Consider the following 26846-nt stretch of genomic DNA (forward strand, 5'->3'; position numbering starts at 1 on the left):
GTGTAAATGCCTACAGGTATGCAGCTATCGAGCGTCGTTCCCTCTCTCTCTCTCTCTTTCTCGTGTCAATCAATGCGATGCGGTTGCGTCAGATGGATTGGACCCTTGCTGCTGCTGCTGCTACTGCTGCTGTTGTCGTGATCTAGTTGGCCCGAGGGCGCGCCATTCCATGCCCGGAAGAAATGGCCCCTTCCGCGGGCGCAAAGAACAGGAAGCCGTCGTCTGCGGGGAGGGGGGAATGTCGTCGTCGTCGTCGAATGTCTGAACGGTCAATGGAACATCGCGATATGGTTTCGAAGGCTGTATCTAACGAAGGCTATCGAGGGGTTGCCTAACGAGGGCCGCTTACCCAACTCGGGGATTCTCGTCTGGGCCCCGGGTCTGATCCCAGGGGCTGATTAGAATATTGTTTTTTTTTTTTATGGTTGCTTCCTCCGGCTGTGGATGGGTAACAACAAGCTCGGGCCTGCCAGTACGCAGAGCTGTAACAGGGGCTTCGAGAACACAGCGCAGGATCGCCACCAAAACAAAACCATTCTTCCCGAGGATCGAACGTCACCTCCGAACGAGGTCTGGTGGCCCACGGGAAGATGTTGGCGTTGGTCCGTACGTGACCGAACCGAATTGCGTTCCTTCCGGTAGAGTAATACACACACACGGGCGCGCGCGCGGATTTTATTGTTGGAAGAGACTCCCAGAGGGTCCGCGCCCAAGAGCCGAAAAACCCAAGAGTAGTTCCCGAAGATCGAAGATCGGACGGGTTTTAAGGATGGAAAGTTGTTCTCAGGAAACGATGATAATAATAAAAATGAACCTACGGTTCGGGACCGCAAGAGGGTAGCAAGCAGAAGCAGCAGAGCACAGAGCAGACCCAGACGGCATGCATGAATATGCAATGGTACGCACCTCGACGCAGACGCGCCGAGGTCTTCGGCTGGCCCAGATGTTCGACATTCACTAACAGCGTGTGTACGGGGTGTGTAAGTGTTTGTATACCTAAGATTGTGTCTGAGATCCGACGACCTCCGCAGTCTTCTCGCACAAAAAAGGGAGAGAGATGCAGGAAATACAGGACACCGCATCGCATCCACACAGAGGTTTGTCGGTCGGTCGGTCGGTCGGTCGGTCGGTCGGGTAGCCCTGGACGACACCTGAGGTCACGGGAGCGGAGCGGGAAATGACAGTTGAAATCAGTTTTCTAACATCCCGGAGAAAGCGACGAAACCTTGGCGAATACGTGCGCTCTCTCTCGCTCTCTCTCTCGCTCTTTCTTGCTCTATTGAGCCAATTCCCTTTTTGCGTACTACTTCCTGCAACGCACACAGACGCTCAGGTGTGCGAATGCATATACGTGTTACGCACAAATGACCTTGCGATGAAAGGATGCGCTGTAATCGGTGTGGGTTATCAGAGTGATAAAAAGAGAAGAACAGAGAGAAAGAGAGAGAGAGAGAGAGAAAATGAGATTTTAATTTGTTGCTATCGCTTGCACAAGGTCTGTCTATCTCCTTAGTCTTCGTTTGCTCTGCCCTCTACCTTCGCATTCTCGCCTTGTGCTGTGCTGTGTTCATGATCCTTGCTTTTCTTTCTTTCTCTTTTTCGCTCCTTTCGCATCTGCTTTACCCGTTTTTCGGCTTTTTTTTTCCTTGTTGCTTCCTGCCTGCTGCCGCCTCTCTTGTTACGCGCCCGCTGGGACCTCAGACCTGCACCTCCTTTCCAGGAGAGAAAGAGTGAGCGAGAGAGAGAGAGAGAGCCTCTAAGGAGAGCGGCAGTGGCAGTGGAAAGTTGTGAAGTACTGGGAAGCGCAGAGAGGAGAAAAACAATACTACAACAGCTAGTCGTAAAAAACACATAAAGGAAGGACCCGAAACATCGAAGAAAAAGGACCAGTGAAAGAGAGAAAGAGAGAGAGAAAAAAAGGAACAGCAAAAGATAAAGTGTGTGACCAGGACCCGCCGGGGTCCCCTCGTTATCATCCCGAGTCCCGCGGGAACCACACTTGTACTTGACTGAACATATGCGCGTTGTGTGAACTAGCCTTGTGTGTTGTGTGTGTGTGTGTGCGTGCGCGCAAGAAGCGTCATAAACTAGCACCGTCCTTTAAGCAGACAGACAGACAGGGACCCCTTCTGGGCGAGCGCACGACCACGACCACTTGATGGTAATGTGATGCACCGGAGCACTTCATCATCATCATCATCAGCACCATCAGCAACCCGAGGATCATCAGGTCCTACTTGAAGCTTAATTAAGAAGCGGCTACTATTGGCTCGCAGCGCTCGCCGATTCGAAGGACGAAGCTATTTTAATTTGCCGCATTCTAACCCAAACCCATCCTTAGGACCTTTCGTTACGCTCCTGAGGGGGTAAGAAAGAATTTGGGTTGCGGTGTGGCAAGCCAGGCTCGGTTTGTGATGTGATCTAAGGGGATGTGGGGATGTGCGCTCGGAAGATTAAATTTAATTTCCCGTATTACATCTGTCAACAGATTAAAACACTTCTGTTAATGGCTCACGCGATTAGGGCAGGAAAGCAGGAAATGGCCGGAACTGTCATGGTGATACACACGCACACACATGTAAGCTGTTTTTTTTATGGTTATTCGTCTCTTAATCAATTGGCCGGTACCCTTCCATGGGCTCAAGGGTGCCTAGACCACCCTAACCCTAGCACCTACCTTCCGGATGATGCGTCTACATAGGGGACCAGCTATTAAGTCGGAATCCGGCCGCAGCGCCGCGATAATCAAATTATTGAAAAGCGTTTTCAGGAAATCGAAGGGAAGGGGTTTTTTTACGCCCTCCATAGGGAACACACAAACACACGTGCACACATCGAACGCAAACAACGCGTCCACCAATCAATCAACAAGGCCAGCGCACGGCCAGCAGCCGGGCCCAAGCCGCGGCGCGACACCGATTGTAACAACTGCGCCGATTGTGAGCTGCGCCGGGGAAGCGCAGCAGGTAGCAGGCTGCCACGCCACGAAACGCCAATGTTTATCGTGTGGCTCAAAAAACGGTGTGTGCGCGGTTCCCAAAGCAAGCAAGCAAGCAAGCAGGCGAGAGCATCGAAACGGATCGAATGGCTTATCGCACGCGGATCGGAGGCGCGTTCGATCGCGAGCAGCACGAGAAACGGTCCCTGGGGTCGGGTTCGAAGCATCGGTACTATTGGCGATTAAGCGACTGGCTATGGGTAGCTCCATACAGCGATGCCTAGCTGTCCGGAACCTGTGTAATCGGTAGTAGGATTATTAATTTTCTATTTGGTTTATTCTACTCAGAACCACAGGCCCCGCGTAATATACTGGTATAGTTGATTGGATCAGCCCCTCAGGTACAGCATGTGGTTGTGTCATTGATGAGAACCACGACCGCACCACGAACACGGCGGATCGAATCGCTTAGTCGCCTGCGCTGATCGCTCTCCCGCAGCGCCATTCCCACCGTTTAAGTAGCTTTAAACAATTCCTTCAATTTCACCCAGAGCGCTAGACAGAGTGTGTGTGTGTGAGAGAGAAAGAGAAAGAGAGAGAGAGCGATAGAGAGCGAGCGACAGTTGCCGGGGTGACAGAAAATGGTCCCTCGGCGAGAACAATCGGTGACGTTGACGGTCGGGGCTGTCGTGGCCGGTTGCGCGAGCATTTAAACAACTCCATTTTAGAAGCCGCGCCCGGAAAACCGACCGTACGAGTGTTGATGCCCGTGCACATGCCAGCAGCACAATGCAGTCATAATCTTCCGTCATCATCACCGCCGCCGCACCTTCAGCACCTTCAGCGACCGGCTCGAACAAACCCGAAATTGATTGCATCACTATTGGGGTCGAGAGGGGTGGGGGGGTGACAATGGGGCAGCAGTTTAGTTTAGCAGCGCCGGCTAAACAGTCCATTCTCACCCGCCAGAACCCCATCTCTCTCTCTCTCTCACACACACACACACACACACACACGTCACTGGTGCGGCGCGGCTTCAACAGGCTAATCACCGCCGCGCGACATGTAATAGCGGCGCGGCGGACGTGACGAAACGGACGCGGGCTATCGGGCTATGGAAGGGTGGAAGGGTCGGGGGTTGGTGGGACGCGCCCTAGGGGGCGAGGGGCGAGTTTTACGACTTGATGCCTCCCTTCGCTGCTGCACTGCTGCCTCGGATGCATGCCTGGTGCACAGATCAATTAGCCTGCTCATGATCACGACGACGAGGAGCAGGAGGAGGAGGAGGAGAAGCAAGAGAAGCAAGAAGAGAAATCAGTGGGAACTCCTAATCGGATCGATATGGCGGAGGACGCTGGGCAGGGAGAAGAATCAATCGGTTGTAAGCATGATCGAACAACGTCTTGTAGTCCGGTGGTAGTAGGTAGGAAAGTGGAAGGGGGGGGGGGGGGAGTAAAGGCTGGTGCCATCGCTGGGGACTTGATGTTCGCGCATTGACCAAAGTAAGTCTTGGGCCAGCGAATCTAGGATTTTTGGCAATTTTGATACCCTTTTTTCATCCTTGTTCTCTCTCACTCTCTCTCTCTCTCTCTCTCTCTCTCTCTCTCACACACACACACACACACACACACACGCGCGCGCGCATGCTTGGTGGATCTCTTCGATCATGCTTGGTGGATCGATGGACATATTGATCAATATTTTTTCAATGGTCAATGTTCAAAGTGTCAAAACATAGGCAAGTCGACGTGGTCGAAAATCATTGAAAAAAAGAGTCCGAAAACGAGTTGATAATGGATTTAAACAATGTTTGCGATGATAGGAAACAATTTTACGCACTACAGTTCGTTCAACTCATATACCAGGTGTACGCATATGAAACCGCCTTTTTTTGTCAGAAAAAAAATGTTATTCTGCGAAAATGGAGAAACTCTTATTTTTCAAACAAATGGCAATAGTTAGCTATACATTTTTCCTATCTTTTAGGCAATTTACAGATGCTTCGCAAAAAAACAAGTCGGTGTTTTGTATCAAACCAATCACAGGTCGATTTTTTCAAACTTTTGTAAGAATGGAAGCGCTGCTCGGCCAGTATCTGTCCCAGCGATGCAAATGAGTATTGATTCGATAGAGCCAAGTCTGGTGAGTTAGCCGCAAGCGACAAATGATCCCAATTCAGGTCTTGTATAGTCTTCTTGGCCGGTTTTCCGCGGTGTGGCGGAGCATTTTCATCGCGCAAAATCGGTCTGTTTTATCAATTTCGATATTCCGGTCGATTTATGCGGATTTCACGATCCAAATCGATTAAGTGTTGTTTGTATAGCTCACTAATAACCGTTTCGCGTAATACGGAATGCAATTCGGTGTCTTCTAACGTTTTTGGTGGTTTTTCGCGATTTTCGTTTGTCACATCAAAATCGCCATTTTTAAATTTTTAAACCACTCTTTGCACTGTGTTTCATAAAGAACATGCTAACTGTAAGCTTCGATAAGCATTTGATGCGATTCTATCGCCTATTTTTGAAAATAGAGGCAGAAAATGAACGATGTCCGCATTTTGCAGTTTTTAGGGACGGAACTTGCCATTTTGTACACAATGAAAATATTGGTTGTAGTGTGAAATTAGAATTATTGCGCACCGATTTTGATTAACAGATGCCGAACAAACAAAATGAAACATTGAGAACGGTTCTACAGTTCCATTTGGCTGAGATATAGCTATATAATACGGAGGGCGGTTTCATATGCATACACCTGGTAGAATCCTTTTTCTAACGATTCCCTTGAAACGTACGATTGGCATGTTTTTTTCAATTCTACCTAACACCAACGATGCCTGCCCGACGGAATTAATATTCGGTCTATTCAATACATACTCAAGATTCGGAAACTGCCCGATGCTATTGACACTAGTACTACAAAGCTATACGCGCTGCGTAAATTGACGCTAATCCCAGAGCATGGATTCAAGTATTGCTTCAATAATATATTGTACTGCATCAATAATATTGGATACGTAAAGCGGTGTAAACTGTTGCCTCGGTACGGTTTGGCCGCTGGAACTACAAAGTCAGGAGGAGCAAAATATCAGCGATGTTTCGATCCTCGCATACATACATACGATGCATGCGTGCAGTGATTGTATTGGAGCGGAAGTGATTGTATAAACAGGCGCCCCCCCATCCCCCCGGGGTTCGATGCAATGTCGGGTCGAGTGATGAAGGAACTGGGAACGTCGATCAGTCGATAATGTTGGTGATGATGATGATGATGAAGGGGTTTGTCACCTTTCCGGTAGCTGTTATCAGTGCAAGGGAGAAAGTGTCGTCTCAGCACAAACGAACCTCCCCCCCCCCCCCCCCCCCCTCTGGGGCCTGCTCTGCTGCACCGTTGTCGGAGCTGCAATCTGATCAATCTGGACTGCACGCATCACCCGGCCAGGTGTGCGGTCAGGTCAAGCATCCTTTTGCGCGGCCACTGATTTCGCATTCACTGGTTTCGAGAAGGCAAATTTAGAGGGGGGGCTAAGCCATTCAACCCCCCCGCTTGGACCGTGTATTAATATTCATCTTTTCTTTTTTGCGTAAAAAAAAGCACGCGAATGTCAGAAGAGGCCCCAGGGCAGAGAATAGTTACGCTGGTCCCTATCGTAAGAACCCATCGTTTGCCAAATCGCCCTTTTCGACACCTTCCGCCTTTCTGAGGCGTGGTGTGATGGATACAGTTGATAGCACTGATTCCATTATTCGTTCGCTCGCTATCGCGGTTTCCGGTTAGCTAATTGGTGTATGATCTGTGATCACGCGGAATGCTCAGTCTCAGTGCCTCGGTGCCGTGTTTGCCGACGTGTGGCGATCGCTTTTGGCGAAGGTTACCCTACCCTGTCGCGCGCGCTGTGTTGGTGGGAGGGCTGGATATTATGCGTCAAAGCGTAAAGTGAAACATAACCAAAAACCAAAACCCAAAAACCAAAAACCAAAAAAACAACGAGCGGTTTTCTTTTGCTGGCGAGCATTTTCAGTTTCGGCACCGGCCCGAAAGGCGCTGGGCGTGGATGCGTGGCGCCGCTATGCGCTCGAACGTGATCCGCCGATCTGCTACCTTAATTAGGATTCGAGAGCCGCTCCGGGGGCCGCTCTCAGGCGCTCTCAGGTTTAATGTGCTCTCGGTTAATTGGATTGACGATATGTGTTTTGCTTCGTCGGCCGCGTTTGTTTCTAATAAATTGAACGTTTTTCATCTGCCACTCCACTACTCCAGCCTTACTCGCCCCCACCCCCTCCGCCAATCGGTCCGTGTGGTCCACGGGCAGCCGGCGAGAAGAAGAACTTCCCATCCCTGGCGTAGCAGACGGGGCGGCTATATGGTTCAGTGAGTTTCTTTTTCTTTTTTTGTCCCCTTTCGCTTTACTTCCTATTTTTGGAAGGGGTGGACGAAACAGTGAAGAGAAAACCGAGGGAGTACCAAGGTTTGGTTTTCCAAGGAAACAGCCCGCAGGTCGGGTCGGTCCCAACATCCATGGCACAATTCTAGTTTTGCCGTTCAGCCGTAACACAACCACGGACAAGAAGCGGAACGGGCCGAGATTTGGTTTGGTATATTTCGTCACCAGATACGGTACGCACTTTCCGATTTTACGACTGTTACGATGGTTTGGGGAAGCAACCAGCCTGCATGTCACAGTTTGGTCACGATAACACCGGCAATATGAATTGTCTAGATCGCTTAGATCATTTTTGACTCTTTTTCAGATTTGTTAAAAACTTATTTTTTTAAACTTACTTTCGGTCAATAGTGCTGATGGTCGCGGTAAAGTCGCTTCAATTTAATTAATTTATTATATAGAACATTGCAAAAATGTTATCCACAAAGTTAAAATGATCCACATAATTGATGGCAGGATCATCTTCTTGGATAGCTTGGATACCGATCTAAGAAAGAACGGGCTTCCCACATGAACTAGGTAGAAAAGAAGAGTTTTCTCACGATCAGCCACCGTCGCTCGCGTGCAAGATGAAATTTTTGTCGATGAACTTGCATGCATGAAAAACGTTTTGCGTGCATGTTGGTCGACTCGATCAAATTGTGTTTGATCACATTTTTTATATTTAATTCGACCAAACAAACGTTACGTTACGTACAAACTGAGCACGTTTAAGTAGTACTTCCGCTGATTGAGGGACTCTTATCAAGCAATGCTTACGCAATTAATCACGGCTGACATATTCGTACATCAATATTTTATTTATTTTGCAGTTCAAAATGCAGTTCGATTTCGTAGGTTCGGTTAATTAATGCATGGCTACACCAGTACACTATTGTGCGCGTTTGTGCACTGATGCACTACTCACAGTGTGTGTCACATGACTGATTTGGTAAATCCTTATCAAGCAAACTAGACATGGTGTCTCCGGAACCTGTGGCACCGATCCAGTATGCCTACGAGCTACGGGACGGGGAAGGGGACGACAAATGGGGGTGACAGGAAGGTAGCGAGCGTTAGTAACGATCTATGGGATGCAATGTGATTGGGTCTGTATCACATTCGGATACATGTATGTTCACATCGCTGAAATCTTGCAGCATGTTGGCAAGGATATTCCGGAACACCGGCAGATAGCCGCGCTCGGAGTTGCTGTGACCGAGCAGCACCACATGGATGTTCTGGTGAGTGGCGTCCAATATTTCATGGTGTGACATCTCCCCCGTTATGTACAGATCGGCCTTCACGCCCTTGAGCAACGAGCCGCCGGAACCGGCGCATGCGGCGAATGTCCGGATCGGCACATCGAGTTGGACGCAACCGTGCGAGCGCGCTACTTGCACGGCCTTCACTTTCGTATGGTCCTTGATCCGGTCGATCGCCTGGCGTAATGTTAGTTCACCCTGCACCACGCAGATGCGCCCGGCACCGTACGATGGGTTGGACAGATTCTCCTGGATGGGCTGGGAGCTGGCAAGTGGCAAGGCGGTGGCCAGCCAATCATTCACACCGTTCGTTACGTTGTCCCAGCAGGTGTGAGGCGAGTAGACGGCTATGCACTCCTGTAGGCATAGTGTCACGATCCGTTCCTTCCAGGACTTTTGCGTGATTCGTTTCAGCGGCGCGAAGATCGGCGGGTGATACGAGATGATTAACTCCGCGCTCAGCGTCATCGCCTCACTCATCACCATTTCCGTCAAGTCGTTCGTGAGCAGGATGTTTGAAACTTCCCTGCTCGAGCGGGGTCATGATGGAGCATGAAGATATAAAAAATAAACAAAGCAAATGAATACAACATTATTACTTAACCGTATGTACGGTTGGTGGTGTGGGTCCTCCCCTTTAGGACTCAATCACAGGTACCTTCTCAAGTACGGCTCTATAAGTAGTCCAACGTTATCCCACTTTTCGCACAGGCTCTCCGGCGCGAACCCGTTCAGCTTCGCCACCACACCATCCACCGTAATTCGAGGCATTTTGTGCGAGGAAAAGTATTTTCGGCCTGGAGTGAGGGCTAAACCACGGCTGGCGAACTTCAGGGCTGCGCTCGTGGTGCAGCTCATGAAACAGAACTCTGGCTGGCTGTAGCCGTCGTATCACAATATACCGTCGAAGAGCGGATGCGATTTTACACCTGTTAAAGTGAAGGTCCTTTTTGCACCGCACCACCGCAATACAAAATTTCTCAGCGAATTGCAGGCGATACCCGGCGGCTTGCTTTGACAGCTCGGTTGCACACCGTTCATAGCACTGGGTTCATTCACCCTGGAATTGTGACAGTTGGTCAACTGTGGTACAGTTTCAACTGTGGTACTGTCATCGTTGTGGCGCGCGAAATACGTTACAACCGTCAACAACGCCGAAATTACACACGCACGCTCGTACGCAGGCATTTAAGCACGCACGGGCAAGGTAGCATTAGGTCGTAGGTTAGTCACTCATCATCGCCTTCGGCCTCACCAGATTCAACACCAGCAGCAGCAGCAGCAACAACAGCCGCCGCCGACCCCCTAGCTCGTTAAGTAGTAAATGTTTTAACCATCGATTCCATAGTGTTTAAGTCTTAAAAGGTGGCTCATAAGTTTGCATTTATCAAGTGAAAACGCAATGGATAGCAAGGGAAGGCATGTCATTGTTTGCGATAACGGGACGGGGGTAAGTTCCAACCGATACACCAGTCCCAGCCCCAACCCAACCTCAGCAGTAGCAGCAGCAGCAGTGAGTCAGTGGAGGGTGATCCATCCGCTGCGAAAGATAACAGACACGGGAAGGCGGGCCTGGTGTAAAAAAAAGTGAACGAAACACAACCTTCGATGGGTGCCACACTAAATTAAGCTCCTCATTCCTGTTTTTTGTTTTAGTTCGTGAAATGCGGTTACGCCGGCAGCAATTTCCCGGCGCACATTTTTCCCTCCATGGTTGGGCGACCCATCATTCGAGCGGTCAACAAAATAGGCGAAATAGAAGTGAAGGTAAACAATGCGATTAGGTCCTCCTCTTAACCCCTTCTTCGTATAGATGCCCGGCAAGGCCAGCCCCGCCAAACCCATTCCAATCTATTAAAATCCAATCCATCCCATCCTACGCCTAGTCAAGTACCGTGGTGGGCTACCTCGGTTGTTATCTGTTATCCCTAACGGTGTAAGCCCCCAGCACTCCCCCACCACCCAACCTCTTCCAAACATGGCCTTTCCCCCCCCCCCTTTTCTTAGCGAGTGGTTGTTGTCACTATAGTGCGGAGTGACCACGGAGAATGAAGAAACAAAGCACATGCACTGCACTCTTGCCCAGCAGAGGGTACCGGCGATGCGAATAGTGGTATGATGGTAAATGATTAATTTTATGCATTCTAATTTTTGCAGGATTTACACGTTGATGTAAGTCATGTCATGTATTGATGGTTGTTGTTTGAGCCCCGGGTACCGCTCGGAAATCGGCTTGCAGTATGGTTTGTGTTTGTTAGCGGCGAATAACTTACTGTTTTGTGTTTTCTCGTTTTCATTCCTGGTTGTTTCATTTCGTTTGTTTTTTCTATTTGTTGCGTTATCAATGCTCCAGCTCCTCTCCAGTCGCATAGATGTGCCCGTTGTTTGCCTAGCCGAACCATTTAACACTGTTCGATGCTGCCCCAAATCCCACTGCACATTAAGAACCGTTTGTCTTCCCCTAACCCCGGGGCTAACCAAACGTATCTGTAGCTTAGTTGATGGTTGATTGTGTTGACTAACTCACAAGTAAAGCTCAGAGCACCGGTTGCTGGAAATCTGAGCACCGGAGCACCACTCGTACTACATGTGAGGACAATCACACAGCACAGTTTAATGTGAAGAGGTACCGCTGCATGGCTCCCTTCAAAACTCACTTTGCCGCCTAACGCATCGCCAGCGTATTTTAGGTTTCATTTGTTTTACAAACTCTTACCGCCCAGCCTTCTTCTTGCCGATCACCCCTCATTAATGCATCATTTCATCTCCTTTTCCTACACTCTGCTTGGCGGCGGCCGTGAATTGCGAGCCTAACAGCTGCCCTAGTACAAAATCAAAAAGGAATTGTTAAATTTCCAACCCATCCTGCAGACACCCAGGCCGGACCCTTAGCGCCGTCAGTTGTGTAGGAATGAAAGTCGCTCATACACTCTTTCATCCAAAACCATACTCTTTTTCTCTTTCTCTCTCTCTCCTCTCTCTCTCTCTCTCTCTCTCTCTTTCTCTTTTTTGATCTTATTTCACTCATCATGCAAAACATAATTCTCACTACCGTGCATGAATCCGTGTTCGTATTACCACAAACAATCCAACCACTAAACCAAATTGCCCATTTTGCCTAAAAAGGATATCGAAGCTACCACCACGCTGCCAGTAAGTATTATGCGTCATGAGCTCTGTCATCGAATGGGAGCTCTTGTATACACTTGAGCATGCTGTTCACCGTTCTGTTAGCCTGTGTCGTTAACTGTTCAGTCTAAGCGTGCAATTTTTGGTTCTATTTAATATTCATTGATAGAAAAAGGTGGTTTAGTTTGCAGAGTTTGATGGATATATCTTTCTCCGTTTCTTTGCTTTCGAATAGAATCCCTAAAAGAAATTGGAGCCGCCTTTGCCTATTTGGTCAGGTTTAGTGGCTGAAAAGACTTAATTCAGTTTAAATTTAAGCTAGTCAGTCAATTAACCTGATCACAGGCACAGACAGGCACACAGCTTCGGCTCCAATTCTTGTGGGGATGTGATTTGCATCAGCAACGAAAGCATGTGTGAGCTTCGTTTGTGAGAAACCAACCCAAGGACTTGAGCGAGCAATTTGTTTCATTCCTTTTTTTTCACAGCACCATTTACTCCATTCAGTAGGATATGTTGAATTTACCCTATCAAACTATCCCTCGCTCGCTCGTTCGCTCTCTTTCTTTATCTCTCCTCCTCTCTACATTTCTCTCTAATTCTCTATCTCTGTTAGTGGTTTTATCGCACAGTCTTATACGTTCGTAACAGCTGCATCTTGAACATACGGCTCGCTCGTCTTTTTATATGTTAAAAAGAACTTTTCAGTGAATGTTTTTATCCTTTCGCCCCTTTAAAACATGGTTTATCGTGTGTATAGTTTTTTTTAGAGTTATCTTCTCATTTTAAAATGATTTTGTGCTGCAGGCCAAGACGCGACACCAGGATTTGGTTCGCTCGGTGTTGCTTAATCGCTACTTAACCCCCGTAGCTTGTAGTGGTAGTGTCTCGATGTATGTTGGCGTTACTAACTTTTAGTCTTATTCCTCACATCAAACATAGGATCTGATGGTGGGGGATGAAGCGTCCCAGCTGCGATCGCTGCTCGAAGTGTCGTACCCGATGGAGAATGGAGTGGTGCGCAACTGGGAGGATATGTGCCACGTGTGGGACTACACGTTCGGCCCGAAGAAGATGAACATTGAGCCGACGAACACGAAGATCCTGTTGACCGAACCACCGATGAATCCGATTAAAAATCGCGAAAAGATGATCGAGGTGATGTTCGAGAAATACGGCTTCGACTCGGCGTACATCGCTATCCAGGCAGTGCTGACGCTGTACGCGCAGGGTTTGATCAGCGGCGTGGTAATCGACTCCGGCGATGGTGTCACGCACATCTGCCCGGTTTACGAGGAGTTCGCATTACCGCACCTGACACGCCGACTGGACATTGCGGGGCGGGACATTACACGCTACCTGATCAAGCTGCTGCTGCTACGCGGTTATGCGTTCAACCACTCCGCGGACTTTGAAACGGTGCGCATGATGAAGGAAAAGCTGTGCTACATTGGCTACGACATCGAGATGGAGCAACGGCTCGCCCTCGAGACTACTGTGTTGGTGGAGTCATACACGGTAGGTTGAACAAGTGCAGGGTGGCAGGGGAGCTCCTCTCTAATTGTGTATCCTTATTTATTTACTTGCTTTTGCTTCCACGTGTTATTTGCCCCGCCAACCAAAGCTACCGGACGGTCGTATGATCAAGGTAGGCGGCGAACGCTTCGAGGCACCAGAAGCCTTGTTCCAGCCGCACCTGATAAACGTGGAGGGCCAGGGTATTGCCGAGCTCGTATTTTCTACGATCCAGGCCGCCGACATCGATATGCGGTCCGAGCTTTACAAACATATCGTGCTGTCCGGTGGCTCCACCATGTACCCTGGGCTGCCGAGCCGGCTAGAGCGCGAGATTAAGCAGCTGTACCTCGAACGGGTGCTGAAGAACGATATCGACAAGCTGTCCAAGTTCAAGATACGCATCGAAGATCCGCCAAGGAGGAAAGATATGGTTTTCATAGGTATGTATGGATGGACTATCGATTCACACCATTTGCCGTAGCCTTAAAACTTACGTTTTCTTCCCCACACTCCTCCGTCACAGGTGGTGCAGTGCTCGCAGAGGTAACCAAGGATCGGGATGCATTCTGGATGTCCAAGGCCGAATATCAGGAGCAGGGCCTGAATGTGCTAAAAAAACTGAGCGCCAGAACAAGTAACTAGAGGGCGGAGCGTAACGGCATCAGCAAGGCAAGCACGGCCTGCAGCAGGTGCAGTAGATCAGGCATGAGTGTAAATCGATCAAAACAGTATAGGCTCATCCAACAGCTCCAATCGGTTCCATTAGATTAATACTAGAACTTTCACAAGGTAAGATGTTTTGGCATCGGCTGGTGACCGACGATAATCGATAGCGCGGGATAGCGTGCGAGATTAACCTGGTACGTACCGTACCGCGCAGAGCGTATAAGTGACCTATCCGTCGCTTCGAAGCTGCATATTGTATTGTATCTATAATGTTTCATTTTTTTTTTGGTTACTTTCCCCATGTCTGCCTATTCACAAATGATTAGTACATAAGCCCTTCTGCAATAATAAAAGAAAAGCTCGTTGAAAGATTCGTTCAATTTAAAGCAATTCTCATCATAAATCCTCTGTTTATTCCGCAGCATTCCGACCGTAACCGGAATGCTGCTCCCGATTCAGTAGACCACCTTCAGCAGAGTTTTTCCGCACTACCACATGAAACACGGGGATGGTATGGGGCATGGAGGATACACTGTTCTGCATCTGATGATTGCGATATCGTTTCTTTATTCTTTATATTGAGCGCGAGTCAGTATTCAGTTAAAGCAACACTAAAACTGGTGGTGTGGCAAGGCAAGCCGAACGTATTTAGATCGAAAAGAGATAAATAGAGAATCATCCGTTATCAGTGAGAAGAAAAAAGGGGGTGCGGGTGCGGATACACGATGCATATCCGTTCGGGTGTGCTTGTTCGTGTCGTGGCCATCGTCGCGTTCGCGTGTCGCGTGAAACATTCGAAGTAACATAAGATGGATAGAGAAAGTTAGGCTGTTGAAGAATCGGAGAAGTTAAACAAAAACAAAACAAACGCATTGTGCAGACAGCTGCACCGTTCGAAATCGGGACGCCAACAGCAAGGTCATAACATAGCAGCTGTAGCTGTCGTTACCGAGTATTTGTCGGGTTTTGGGGAAGGGCGGGGGGGGGGGGGGAGAGATGGTGGCTTTTGAAAGGTTAGGCGGAGGTGTTAGGTGCGAGTATGGTAAAAGTGCACTCCTAGTGTCTGCAGGCATAGGGAGCGTCCTCCGGGTTCTCGCAGGTGAGCGACTCCTCGTTGAACACCTTGCCCTCGCCGCACGTAATCAGGCGCGGGTGCCCGTCCACGCAGGTGATCAACCGGTGGCAATCGTTCGGCACCGGGTAGCGGGGGAACGGCCAGAAGCGGGCCGCGGCCGAACCGGCCGGGGCAGACTGCGGGCACTTGAAGCCAACCACTGCCTCCGGGTTGCACTGGTCGAGCAGCTGGTCGGGCCAGTTGCAGCCGTGGATGCGATGGTCGTACACTAGGCCGGCATCGCACAGCTCCTGGTGCACCTCACCGAACGCACACTTGTGGTAGCTAGTCGAGCACTCGTTCGCGTCGGGATAGATGCCGAATAGGTACTCGCAGCCGGGCGTCGACAGCGGTGTCTGGTCGGTGGCGAACTTCCGTGCCCCACACTCGACCGCCCAGTTGTAGTTGCAGTGGTTGTGGACCGCACCCTTGCCATCAAACAGCAGCCCGTTCTCGCACGTCTCCAGCGTCAGCGTGCCGTTGGTACACAGGAAGAACTGGTCGCAGTGGTCCGGGTGCAGGTACGCCTGCTCTCCGTACGGCTCCGGACAGGACGGTGCCGCTGCGGCTGATGCTGCGAAACAGAGTGATGAAGAGAGAGAAAGAGCGGAAAAAAAGAAAAACAGAAAGAGGCAGTGAGCAAAACGTAAGATCGAAGAACGGAGAACGTAGCGTGCGCACAATGACGTCATAACAGTGCGCCTGATCTAGTTGTTGCAATGTGGCTTAACGACGATGATGTTGGAATGGTGTGCAAGTGCACGCACCTATGCGTGGAGTGCATAACAACATATCCTTGGCGTGTCCCTGGGCACTCCCCTTCCAAAAAACCAACCCAAAAAACATCAAAAAACCAATCCCGAAAGAATGGTCGAAAAAGGAACGACGGGTTAGGAGGAATGAAAGTGAAAGTGAAAGGCTGAAATGGGGTGGTTCGCTCACTGTCGGGGAACCGAGCTTAGCAACACGGCGCGGTGCAAAGCTTTCGGTTGCGTTTCCGTGCGGCCACGCAGGATACACTACAATCAGGATTTGCGCGGGGCGGTAAGAAGAGGACTCCTGGACTTAAAAAAAAAAACAAAACAAGGGGAAACCGCCTAATCGGAACGTTGTCGTGGCCGCGTGCCGCGTTGGCATATCGCGCAACATTCGAAAGTTGTCCCTGTGTTTTCGTGCATGTTTTTTTTTTGTTGTCGCGCGACACTTCCCCGAGTGTTGAAGCCGAAGGTCAATCCTTGCGGTGCGATTTGCGATTGCTGCGTGGTTGATGCTGCTGCTGCTGTGACGCAAGTTGGTCTAATGTTTTTTTCTTTTGTGTACAAACACCACCTGTGCTGGCGTGGCGTTTCCATAACAACCTCGTGCCTAGTGGAGCGTAGCCAGCCAGCCAGCCAGCCAGCTGATCGATTGCCGATCGGCGCACTATGTAATCGCGGGGCGGGGGGTTGCAGTGAGCGGCGAGCGTGAGCGAGAAATGGTGTCGGATGTCGAAGCTCAGCGCCTCAGCGCGTTGCACAATGCTAATTGTAACAACCTTTAATGAACCTTTACCAAGGGGAAGGTAAGAGGGGTTGGTGTGTGTGGGGGTGGGGGTGGAAGGAGACGGGTGGCAAACGCGGAGCAAAAGGAGTGCAACAAAGTGACGCGTGCACGGCACGCGGGCTATAAGCGCAATAGGCGCAGCCAGAGCGAGAGAGAGAGAGAGAGAGAGAGAGAGAGAGAGAGAGAGAGAGAGAGAGAGAGAGAGAGAGAGAGAGAGAGAGAGAAAGACAGAGAGAGCGTGTATGTGTGAGAGAGAGAATGAGCGAGCAACAATCACACGCTCGATCGAAGAGAGAGAGAGAGAGAGAGAGCTAGTAGTGAAGCGAAACGAAAGAACGCAACGAGCGAATAAGCGAGGAACCGTATGCACATCGCGCGTGTCACTTCTCTAGAGCCTTGGGGGTGGGGGTTGGGGATGGGGGAAGGGGGTGTTGGTACGTGTCTCGATGCATCCCGGTGCGTGGTGCGTGTAGGTGCGGGCACGCGGGATTGCGCTCTATGTCGACTGATCTTTCTCCCCACCCCCCCGGGGGGCTTACCCTGGCCGACGAGCGCCAGACTGACGACGATTGCTCCAAGTACGACAAACTGCTTCATCCTGATGCTGTTCCTGGCTGCTAGTTTGTTGCTGCGAAGCGTGGCTGCCGGCGGTGGTTGATTGATGATGCCCAAGACCAAGTGTGACAGGAATTCACACACACACACACGCACGCAAACAAACAGTCACAGGTACACAAACGCACACACGCGCGCACACACACACACGAAGACGTGCAGGATGATAACGTGTACGGTGAGCTGAGCTTGGAAGCGTTGGAATTGCCCAAAATGTCGTACCGGTGCGGTTCGAATCCGACCAACGAATGGCGGACGGTAGGTGCCCACCTCACCAACAGAGCTGCCGGGGTCCGAGCGAGCGCGCCCTGGCCGGCAGGTTCGCGCGCGTTCGAACGCAAAACGATCGGTGGCAACGACGACGATGATGACGACGACGACGACGACGACGACGACGACGACGACGACGACGCAATCCGCCGTAACCCCGTGCGCCGGTGGAAGGGGGAGGGTGGCGTAGAGTGAGGGAGGGAGGGTTGAAATCGCAAGAGAGTAGCACCGGACCATTACCCCCACCCCACTGGTACACCCGGTCGACTTCAATTTGCGGGCGTGTGCTGGTCAGCAGCAGCAGCAGCACCCGAGCTGGCTGGCTGGCATTATGTGTGATGGGCGGGCGGGCGGGCGGGTGGAGAGGAGGGGAGGTGCGCACCGAAACCGAACGCGGCCGGCAAATGACCCTTTATGCTGGGCATGTGTGCGGTGGGCATGTACCCGACACTGTGATCACTGGACTTGGCGCTGACCGGCACTGGGGGGGGGGGGGGGGGGGGTCCGAAGGGTGAAGCCAAGAGGGTGGGCACCACCAGCGCACCAGGGGTGGGGGAAGGTGGCCGTCTCTATTGTAAACTCCCAAACGCCCCCGCTGGACTCGCCCCGCATCGGAACACTTTGCCCCTCTCCCCCCCTCCCCTTTTCACCCCCGGGTTTTGGGGCTGACCTCGGGGATCGGTCAGCGCAGTTTGTCGAGTGGGGCTCGATTTTGGACGCCGTTTTGACGCCTGTTCGGTCATTTGCACCCTCCCTGGGGGGGGAGGGGTCCACCCTTTCCTCAGGCAACCCCCCAAACCCTCCACCCCCGGTTGGAGTACCCGTTAAGTCGCCTCGGTAAGGGCTAACAGGTGCATCACAGGGAGATGGCTTCCAAACGGAGAGTGCGTGACGTTGCAGCGGGTTGCAAAAGGGGGTCAAGAGGGTTGGGGGATGGGGGGAGCGATGCAGGAAGCACCCTGCGCCACCAATACCCATTCGCAACGCGCAACCCCATTTGAAACGCAACGCAACGCCCATTGCTCGTTCGCTTACGGGGTTTGCCCGCCTTCTGATCAAAAGTGATCCAAGTATACCACCGCCCCCGTCGCTCTTCATCCCTTCGTTTCACCCTGCGCCCCCTTCAGAACAGCACAGCTGCAAGACAACACCCCCTTTCCTTTCTCCACTTCGGTCAGCCAACACTCCAAGCTAACAACGACACTCCCTGGGGTAAGGGGTGTCTCAAACTCCTGTGGGGATGGTTGGGTGGGGGGAGGGGTTCGGTTGCTAACGATGTTGCGATGAGGTCGCCACGGCACGCCACCATTCACCGAAGGGACGCAAGGGGGGGGGGGGGAGGGGAGGGGAGGTTGAAAGAGAAGGGACCAAGGGTGATGAGGGAGGGAAGGAAGGGGTGGATGGAAGGGGATGAGATCCACGTGGACCGTTCACGAATTGGTCGATTAATCACCAACGCAGCTGTGTGTGTGTGTACGAGATAGAGACTGGGCGAGAGAGGGAGAATGGGGGTTGGTGAGAAGGCGAGGCGAGAATGAAATGCAAATCTCGCTCGAAACGACGACGACGACGACGACGACGATCGCTTGCCAAAACCGACCGGAGTGGAGGAGTGAGGAGTGCCCCATACCCCATCTAACCGTGCCCGGCCCGGGGGTTGGGCCATTATGGGGGAGGGTGGGTGGGGGAGGGGGATTCAGATTGAAAGCGAAAGTCGATCGCGGAATCCATCGAGCGCTCGAACTAGAACAATACCGAGGACGCGATGACCTCGCTAGAGAGCCATACAATCAGAGAGAGAGAGAGAGATAGAGAGACAGAGAGAGAGATCTGACGATACAAAGGACGAGGAGGGGATGCAAACCGGTATTTTTAATGGGGCTGGTCCGGGGGATGGTGGTGGTGTAAATGGCCGTGTTGTTGAAATGGTCCGTCCGAAATGTCACTGTGCTCGGGGTGTTGTGTCTGTGCCTGAGCGCGCGCGCCTGTGTGTGTGTTGATACGCCATCAGCACCCCGGTGACTTTTGCTGGTTGTTGGTTTGTTGGTTGGTGAAACCCGTTGGTGATGCTGGGCGCTGTCAGCACCAGCATTTGAAAAGGGAAGGTGGTTTAGCGGGGGGGGGGGGGGGGGAAGAACTAGCTAGCGGTGGTGATGGGGTGAGGCTTTTAGTGGCTTTTTGGTTTATCTTTATTTTCGCGCGACGCGCGCTTTCCGATCCTTTCCGATCCGATCTCCATGGGGGCACTCTATTACTTGGCTGGCTAATGGCAATGGCTCTGGCTGCACTCCTACGCTTCTCCTCGCCCCGCGCCCTACCCTCAGTGCCACTCAGTGTCTTTCCCTTTTTTTTCTTTTTGTTCCATTCCAATTCCAACCGCTGACATGGCAACGACAACGCTCCGTGTTCGCTCCGTGCTGCCGGCTCTCGGTCCTGTCCTCTGGTCTGGACCTGGCTCCAACCCTCAGTGGCTACTACCTCCGGAGGCCGGAGGATCCCTCTCCGCACTGCTGCTACTGCTGTACCAGTCCTCACTGTGTGAAAGTGAAAGCAAAGTCCAAATAAGTCCATCATTCCATTCCATTGGTATCTGCGTTGGGTAGGGTAGGGGGTCTTACCATCCGGGCACATTGTCCGGCTCGTCACAGCGCTGCAGGTCCTCGTTGTAGACCATACCGTGTTCGCACGTACCCTGGCGCGGTTCGACACCGTTCAGGCAGCTGTAGAAGCGCTGACAGTCGTCCGGGTGCGGATAGTTCGGGTGCGTAATGATCTGCCCGTTCCGGTCCATCTTCGGCGCATTCTTAGGACACTGGAAACCATCGTGCAGCTTCTCTGTGTGCCCGGGAACGGGGAAAGGAAAATGCAGTGGAGCGGTTAGCGGTACATGAAGAGAGCTACTACTGCTACTACTACAACTTACTGTTGGCATTGCTACCGCAGCCCTGCCGGTTGGCCATGTCCGGCCAGACGCAGGTACCGGTGGTCTGGTAGAAGTGCAAACCGGCCACGCACGTCATCTCGAGCTCGCGCCCATTGACGCAGTTGTAGAAGATGTTGCAGATGGCCGGATCCGGATGGGGGAAGAAACCGTTTTGGCGCGGGCACACACCGACCGGCTTCGGTGGTTCTGCGGGAGGGAGACAGGAGACGACAGAGTGGTTGTTGAAATCATGGCGCGTTTGAAAGGCGTTTGCAGGGGGTGTGCAGCTGCAACTTACGCAGCTCCTTCCGATCGTGACACTCGACGTTGAACACCTGGTCGCACTTGTTGACGAGCTTGCTGGCCGGGTTGAAAACGAGCCCGTCCGGGCAGAGCCGCTCGGTGACGCGCCCCTCGTCACACTCGTAGTACCGGTCGCACTGGTACGGATCCTCGAACTGGCCGTCCGGTTTGGGGCAGGTAAACTCGTAGTAGTCGGCATCCGATTCGGCATCCGCCGTCTCGGCTGGCGCTGGAACGGCAAGGTGAAGATTAGGTGAAGATTAGGAGCGTCTGGTTGATAGAGCATATAGGGGGTGGGGGTGGGGGTGCGGTCCTTACCGCAGATCACGGCCACCAGCGGAAAGGAGATCGCAAGGATCAACGTTAGCACTCGCCGCATGTTGTGTGTTGCCCGGCACAACGACACACCGACACAGAGACGAACACACAGACACACAGACACACACAGACACGCACCGCAGTGTTCTCGAAGGATCACGGGCTGTGGATGTTTGTTTTGTTTTTTTTTTTGAACGTTAGGAAACGTGACGTATGCCCGATCCGTACGTGAGCAGTGCGAACGGTCAACTAGGCACCGCCGGTGATGAGTCGCTTACTTTTAGTACCTCTGCTGCTGCTGCTGCTGCCCCTCCCCTCCCCTCCCCGCTGTGGGACACCCCTCGGGGTTGTTATTTTCTTAGCCCTCTAGTGCTCGATGGCGGCTCGATGGCAGCGTCCTAAGGCGCAGCCCATATGCCCCACCCCTCTTTCTCTCTCTCTCTCTCACACACACACACACACACACACTCTGACGCACGCACACACTCGCTGTTTGAATGACCTGTTGTGCGATATTACATATTCATCCTCTACTGCTGCTGCTGCTGCTCTGGAGTGCTCGGTCGAGCTGCTCTGGAGAGGCTGCGCGCCGTCACATAACACAGCACCCCAGCGAGGAATCACGCCTTCCCTCCATCCTCCCCTTCCCCCCTTTATCTCGCCTTGTATCACCTTCAATCTTACTCAATCACAAATACAAAAAACCGGACGACGCAGACAGATTGGACGCAGAGGAGGGCATTATGCAAACGCGTCCGCGGTTCCGCGGTTCCAGCAACCTTTCAGCCACCCCCTCTCCGCCCTCCTCACCCTCCCCTGGGCACAGGTCGTCTGGCTTTTAATCTCTTCGGCCCCCGCCCTCTCGTCTTCATGTCTTCTTGTCGCCTTTTTTCTCAGCCGGTTACGTTTCCACGTCATCTAGTGTTTATCAACCCCCTCCCCCGATGGGGGTGAACACGCACCACGCGACAGCAACACCAAACGAGCCAACAACTCTTTTCTCTCTCTCTTTTTGGCGCTCTCTCACTCTCCATCCTCATTCCTCGATCCGGACGCGCGCGATCACGCGCGTTCACCTTTCTTTCGCTTTCGCTTTCGAGCCGCAATGGGGGGTAGGGGGGGAACCGGAATGCATGCCTCCCGATCCTCCCGGTCGAGCTGCTGCTGCTGAAGAAGATGTTACGCAACTCGAGGCTGCTGCATCGACGTCATCGACTCTCTTATATCACAGCGACCGGTTGAGGAGTTCAAACAAAACAAAACCAAAAATGGGGAACAAAATGGGGCGTTCGGCCCATTTTTGGCGTGGCAAGTTGTTGTTGCGCGGGAAATAGAGCTAGAGAGGGGGAGGAGGGCTGCGAACCCAGCTTTATTGTGTTTTTTTTCTTTTTCTTCTACTCTTTTTCCACACTGGTTCCTAATGTTTACTATCCTCTCATTCTTATCGTAAACAGGCAACATGGTGCCATGGCTACTACTATTTAGCTGTTGCTGTTGCTGTTGCTGGTGGCGGCCAATGGCTTTCGTCGGTGGCGGTGGCGGCGGCGGCTATAGAAAGTATACTGGAGTAGCGCGAGCCTTCAAAGACCTTCAATCAATCATTAAATCCAATCCAACCAAACGCCTGTCACAGCTCGTCCGGACCAATGGGTGCAGTAAGTAAGAGCATGAAGGAAGGAGAAGAAGGGAGGTAGAGTGGGGGGTAGATAAGTGCAGAGAGCGCGAGTACGGAAGTGACGTGCGGTGCAGTGCGACAGATAAATAGACAAAGAGAGAAAGAGAGAAAGTGAGGAAGAAAGAAAAAAAGACAACAAAGAACAGAGAGATGAAGAGAGAGAGAGAGAGAGAGAGAGAGAGAGAGAGAGAGAGAGAGAAAGAGAGAGTCTGTGTGGACAAAGAACACAGGCAAGGAGAGGGAGGATAATAGAGCCCGAGAGCCCGGCCAGTTACCCCTGGCCGGCCATTATCGCGGTATTCGGATCGCATCGGATTGGTTGATCGGATTTGATTGATGATTGACTGATGTCGATGTCAAATTGAGCTCGAGCCTTCGCCTCTTGCGGAAGGACACACTTCCAAATGGTCCATGGTGGTAGTAGTGGTGGTGGTGGTGGTGGTTGGATTGCTGGCCAGACCAGGCCAGACCCGGAGATGTATGGGTTTGTTTTGTGTTTTGCGAGTATCACATAGCGATTGATGACGACGACGACGACGACGTCTGGGCGTGCGGTGTGGCCTAGCGGCGGTTCTTCGCGTTGCCCTCCTCCTCCTTGTACCAGTCCTTGCTGTAGTGGTGCGAGAGGAGCAAGAGGAAGAAAAAAAAGAAGAATAAAAAATAGAAAGAGACCAAAACCAGAAAGAGTCAGAAGTGGAGGCGGAAGTCAGTCGAGCCAGTCAGTCGAGCCAGTCAGTCAGTGACCTCATTGGCCTGACCTGGCAATGTCAGGTTGTCGAGTCGAGTCGAGAGCGGCCTTACCATTCTGGTACGTTCTCCGGATCGTCACAGCGCTGCTGGTCCTCGTTGTAGACGAGCTTGGCGTCGCACTGGCCGAGCCGTGGCTCGATACCGTTCAGGCAGTAGTAGAACCGGGAGCAATCGGTCGGATGCGGGTAGTTCGGGTGCGTGATCACCTGACCGTTCTTGTCGTAGCGCGTCTCCTTCGGACACTGGAAACCATCGTTCAGTTTCTCTGTGGAGTGGAGAATGAAGTGGAGCCGTTAGCAAACCGGGGGGATAGCTGCTACTACTACTACTGCTACTCACTGTTGGCGTTGCTACCGCAGCCCTCCCGGGCGGCAACGTCCGGCCAGACGCAGGTACCGGACTTCTCGTCAAAGTGCAGCCCCCCGGTGCAGCTCATCTCCAGCTCCTCGCCGTTGATGCAGCTGTAGAAGATGTTGCAGATCGACGGATCCGGATGGCTGAAGAAACCGTTCTTGCGTGGACAGTAGTCGGTGGTACCCTGGGCCGGTTCTGAAGGAGAGAGAGAGGGGGGTTTATAGATGCGATGCGTCATCGTCAGCAGCAACCACAAAGGGAAACCTTCCGGCCCCCCGAATACTTACGCAGCTCGAACCGCTCACCGCAGTCCACGTTGAAGGGCTGGTCGCACTTGTTGATCAGCTTGATGGACGGATCGAAGACGAGCCCATCCGGGCAGATCTTCTCCGTGGCTTCGCCGTCCTCGCACACGTAGTACTTGTCGCACTGGATCGGATCCTCGAACTGGCCCCGATTCTTCGGGCACTTGAACTGTGCCTCTGCGCGGCCGGAAAAGGGAAGGGAAGGCAGACGATGAATTGAATTGAATTGTTGGTGGTAGTAGTAGTAGTGGAGTTGAACCTATGGATTAACACCCTCGCTTACCAACAATGGCCGCCGGTACCAGCAGGACGATCACCACCAGTGCCGCCACCGGTGTCCTCAACACTTTGCAACCCATCCTGTCGCTCTCTCTCTCTCTCTCTCTCTCGCTCTCAAGGTACTTCCCGGGGTTCCGAACCCGAAGTTCCGGGTTTTTTGTTTTCTCTTAGGAGAGGGGAGAAGGAAGGTGGCGTAGGTAGGTCGCAGGGCCGGAAGGGAAGGGGTGGGGGGTGGGGCGCGTCGACTACGAGCTACGATCGAGGAAGGCGAGGCTACTGAGACTGAGGCGTCCAGTCGTTGCCGTAGTTACCGATAAACTACGCGACCGCTTTGATGCGACTCTCACTTTTGTGCCCAACCCATGAGGGCATGCCCGTTCGTTCGTTCGTTCGTTCGTTCGTGGCTCCTACCCCCTCTCTCGCTAATTCGCACCTCCGACGCCGACGATGCGATGCGCCCCCACCTGGTAGGTAGCTACAGGTATAGCTGGTATACAGCGCGCGCGCGCGGAAGATTGTGTGAGTGAGAGTGTGAGAGACACAGCAGGAAGAAGGAGAAGAAGGAGTGTAGGAGTGTTCCCGGTTCGGACGGCGCCCTTGTGCACTCTGCACTCCTGGCCACAGCGAGCCCAATTCATTCTATCTTTCTGTGTGTCTCGCTCTCTCTCACACACTCTTTCTTTTTATCTTTCTAGATTGTACTACTTAGAAACAATGAGGAAATGCAAAAGCCATCCTTCTAAGGAGCCGTTTGTTATGGAGTATTTGAACAGGCACACTGGCTGCTCTCTCTCTCTTTTTCTCACACTCTTGCTCTCTCTTTCTCCTGCTCATGATGTCTGGCAATCCAACGGTGCAGCAACGTCGTCAGGTCAGCCGTCAGGCAAGCGAAAACAGCGTTATACCCGTAAGTCGATGACGCTGACGTTCGGCACGACCCCGGTCGACGATCCGTGTGGTTTTCCTCCTTTCTCCAACGCGCGCTGCCTTCACGCCTTATTAGAGGGCGGAAAGGCGGACCACCCCCAGACCACCCCAGACCCCCAGACCAGACCTGCATGCCAAACGGATGATGGAGGTCGTGCCGGACCGACCGACCGTACCGAACCGAATCCGCCGTCGCCACCGACGCCGCCTGCTTCCTGGTTTGGGCGCACAGAGTTCGGCATCCGTTAGTCTCTCAGTCGCATATCGCAACCGGTTTGCCAAGGGGAGCGGGGAGGGCACACGAGGAGGAGGGGCTTTCACATTCACGGCGCTCAACATTCGCTTTGCGCTCTTGTCCTTGACAACAACAAAAAAAAAACAACTACTACTGCTGCTGCTGCTGCTGCTTCCGCCTCCGACGCCTCGATCGATTCGTGCGAGTAGTTAACGCGATAACGAAGCCATCAGGACATCAAAGGTACGGTGCCTGTCCACCTTAGGTGACAACGACATTCGAAATTCGACATTCTCCCCGCCCCGCCGGGGGAGATCTTCTACGTGGTTTTTGTGGGTCAACTGTGGAACAGCCTGAAAATCCGGTCCGGTCGCAGGCACTCGCAGCACGATTTTTGCTGGATCTGGGTCGTCCGGTCCGGTTGTCGGTTATCTCACCGGCGATAACGCAAGCACAAGCCCCGGAGCGAACCGGTTCCCGGTTGCTGCTCCCCCCCCCCCCCCCCCTTCCGTGCGCACGCGCAACACGCATCGCACGCCGGGCTTGCTGAACTTTCGCTTTCCAGTGCGCGTGAGGATGAACACGCGCAGGAAGCACAGGGCTATCGTCATCTGGGTAGAGCCACTGACAGCTACTATCGTGTAACACGCACACACACACATCCTCACACTGTGAATCGACCTCGCCCAACGGTCGATCCAAACGGCCATCGATCCAATTTCGCTTTCGCCGAAAGCCAAACATTGGTCCCCAATCTTGATATAGCAGAACGGTGCAAGGGGCCATAGGGGGATTATAACCTTACACAAAACTGCAGCCCAGCTCTTGAATACTTGCATGAGCTCGCGAATGCGAACTTGCGCCCCAAACCTTACCATCGTCATCGTCTTTATTTGCTTTGCTTTGTGGTGTTTGCGTCAAGCTGGCAGCTCAAGCTCAAGAAAGTAGTTGCGGGGGGCCCAGTATTATTGCGCCGGATACCGTGCGTGTGTGCCACGCTGCTTTTCGTCCTTTTGTCGATCTCCTTTCTCCCCACCATGACTGCTGTAGCGTCGCTCGATCGCCATCCACGATCGATCGATGTGATTGTTTAATGCATCTGGGTCGGGGATGGCCCCGATAATATGATGATATGCATGGCGTGGCGTGGTGTGGCGTGCCCCCCTTTGTCGTGCAACCGGGCCGGCCTGAAAGGTTCGCCATCGGCATCGGCATCGGCGACCCTGTTTCTGTCTCCTGGCTGTGTGTAACACAACCAAAGTAGCCAAAGCCAAAGTCCCACGATTCCCTCGATTCC

General features: G+C 52.4%; 5 protein-coding genes across 6 annotated transcripts; 1 reads left to right on the plus strand and 4 right to left on the minus strand.

The window, feature by feature from the left end:
• Positions 1-8220: 8220 nt before the first annotated feature.
• Positions 8221-9626, minus strand: LOC125957740 (NIF3-like protein 1). The gene is made up of 2 exons (XM_049690632.1): positions 9285-9626; positions 8221-9152 (listed from the first exon to the last, which is right to left on the minus strand). Exons 1-2 carry the CDS (start codon positions 9482-9484, stop codon positions 8438-8440), a joined length of 915 nt encoding a protein of 304 aa, XP_049546589.1. The 5' UTR covers positions 9485-9626; the 3' UTR covers positions 8221-8437.
• A 160-nt stretch (positions 9627-9786) lies between these two features.
• LOC125957656 (actin-related protein 2) lies at positions 9787-14312 on the plus strand. 2 transcript variants are annotated; one of them, XM_049690511.1, is made up of 6 exons: positions 9787-10076; positions 10283-10393; positions 10784-10798; positions 12698-13273; positions 13380-13713; positions 13797-14312. In XM_049690511.1, the coding sequence occupies exons 1-6, from the start codon at positions 10029-10031 to the stop codon at positions 13913-13915; spliced, it is 1203 nt and encodes a 400-aa protein (XP_049546468.1). In that variant the 5' UTR covers positions 9787-10028; the 3' UTR covers positions 13916-14312. The 2 variants fall into 2 exon arrangements, with proteins under 2 accessions (XP_049546468.1, XP_049546475.1); XM_049690518.1 differs by lacking the exon at positions 10784-10798 and having other exon boundaries at positions 9790-10076.
• A 169-nt stretch (positions 14313-14481) lies between these two features.
• Positions 14482-17517, minus strand: LOC125957806 (protein obstructor-E). The gene is made up of 2 exons (XM_049690756.1): positions 17135-17517; positions 14482-15627 (listed from the first exon to the last, which is right to left on the minus strand). Exons 1-2 carry the CDS (start codon positions 17190-17192, stop codon positions 14996-14998), a joined length of 690 nt encoding a protein of 229 aa, XP_049546713.1. The 5' UTR covers positions 17193-17517; the 3' UTR covers positions 14482-14995.
• A 2140-nt stretch (positions 17518-19657) lies between these two features.
• LOC125957781 (protein obstructor-E-like) lies at positions 19658-21254 on the minus strand. The gene is made up of 5 exons (XM_049690700.1): positions 21025-21254; positions 20702-20935; positions 20404-20610; positions 20099-20315; positions 19658-20014 (listed from the first exon to the last, which is right to left on the minus strand). Exons 1-5 carry the CDS (start codon positions 21083-21085, stop codon positions 19945-19947), a joined length of 789 nt encoding a protein of 262 aa, XP_049546657.1. The 5' UTR covers positions 21086-21254; the 3' UTR covers positions 19658-19944.
• A 1107-nt stretch (positions 21255-22361) lies between these two features.
• On the minus strand, positions 22362-24711 carry LOC125957792 (protein obstructor-E-like). The gene is made up of 5 exons (XM_049690713.1): positions 24392-24711; positions 24091-24285; positions 23789-23998; positions 23501-23714; positions 22362-23309 (listed from the first exon to the last, which is right to left on the minus strand). Exons 1-5 carry the CDS (start codon positions 24465-24467, stop codon positions 23261-23263), a joined length of 744 nt encoding a protein of 247 aa, XP_049546670.1. The 5' UTR covers positions 24468-24711; the 3' UTR covers positions 22362-23260.
• Between the last annotated feature and the right edge of the window lie 2135 nt (positions 24712-26846).

This window comes from Anopheles darlingi, chromosome X (assembly GCF_943734745.1).
Source record: "Anopheles darlingi chromosome X, idAnoDarlMG_H_01, whole genome shotgun sequence".
Classification (NCBI taxonomy): Eukaryota; Metazoa; Arthropoda; class Insecta; order Diptera; family Culicidae; genus Anopheles; species Anopheles darlingi.

Coding starts and splice junctions, on each gene's coding strand:
- LOC125957781 (XM_049690700.1), bottom strand. CDS start 21,085: ATGCGGCGAGTGCTAACGTTGATCCTTGCGATCTCCTTTCCGCTGGTG. Junction 20,611..20,701: donor TCACGATCGGAAGGAGCTGC/GTAAGTTGCAGC, acceptor TCCCTCCCGCAG/AACCACCGAAGCCGGTCGGT. Junction 20,015..20,098: donor CCGGACAATGTGCCCGGATG/GTAAGACCCCCT, acceptor ACTTTCACACAG/TGAGGACTGGTACAGCAGTA.
- LOC125957656 (XM_049690511.1), top strand. CDS start 10,029: ATGGATAGCAAGGGAAGGCATGTCATTGTTTGCGATAACGGGACGGGG. Junction 10,077..10,282: donor TTTGCGATAACGGGACGGGG/GTAAGTTCCAAC, acceptor TTTTTGTTTTAG/TTCGTGAAATGCGGTTACGC. Junction 13,714..13,796: donor GAAAGATATGGTTTTCATAG/GTATGTATGGAT, acceptor CCTCCGTCACAG/GTGGTGCAGTGCTCGCAGAG.
- LOC125957806 (XM_049690756.1), bottom strand. CDS start 17,192: ATGAAGCAGTTTGTCGTACTTGGAGCAATCGTCGTCAGTCTGGCGCTC. Junction 15,628..17,134: donor TCTGGCGCTCGTCGGCCAGG/GTAAGCCCCCCG, acceptor TCTGTTTCGCAG/CATCAGCCGCAGCGGCACCG.
- LOC125957792 (XM_049690713.1), bottom strand. CDS start 24,467: ATGGGTTGCAAAGTGTTGAGGACACCGGTGGCGGCACTGGTGGTGATC. Junction 23,715..23,788: donor CTGCGGTAGCAACGCCAACA/GTGAGTAGCAGT, acceptor TCCACTCCACAG/AGAAACTGAACGATGGTTTC. Junction 23,310..23,500: donor CCGGAGAACGTACCAGAATG/GTAAGGCCGCTC, acceptor GCACCACTACAG/CAAGGACTGGTACAAGGAGG.
- LOC125957740 (XM_049690632.1), bottom strand. CDS start 9,484: ATGAGCTGCACCACGAGCGCAGCCCTGAAGTTCGCCAGCCGTGGTTTA. Junction 9,153..9,284: donor ATAGAGCCGTACTTGAGAAG/GTACCTGTGATT, acceptor CCGCTCGAGCAG/GGAAGTTTCAAACATCCTGC.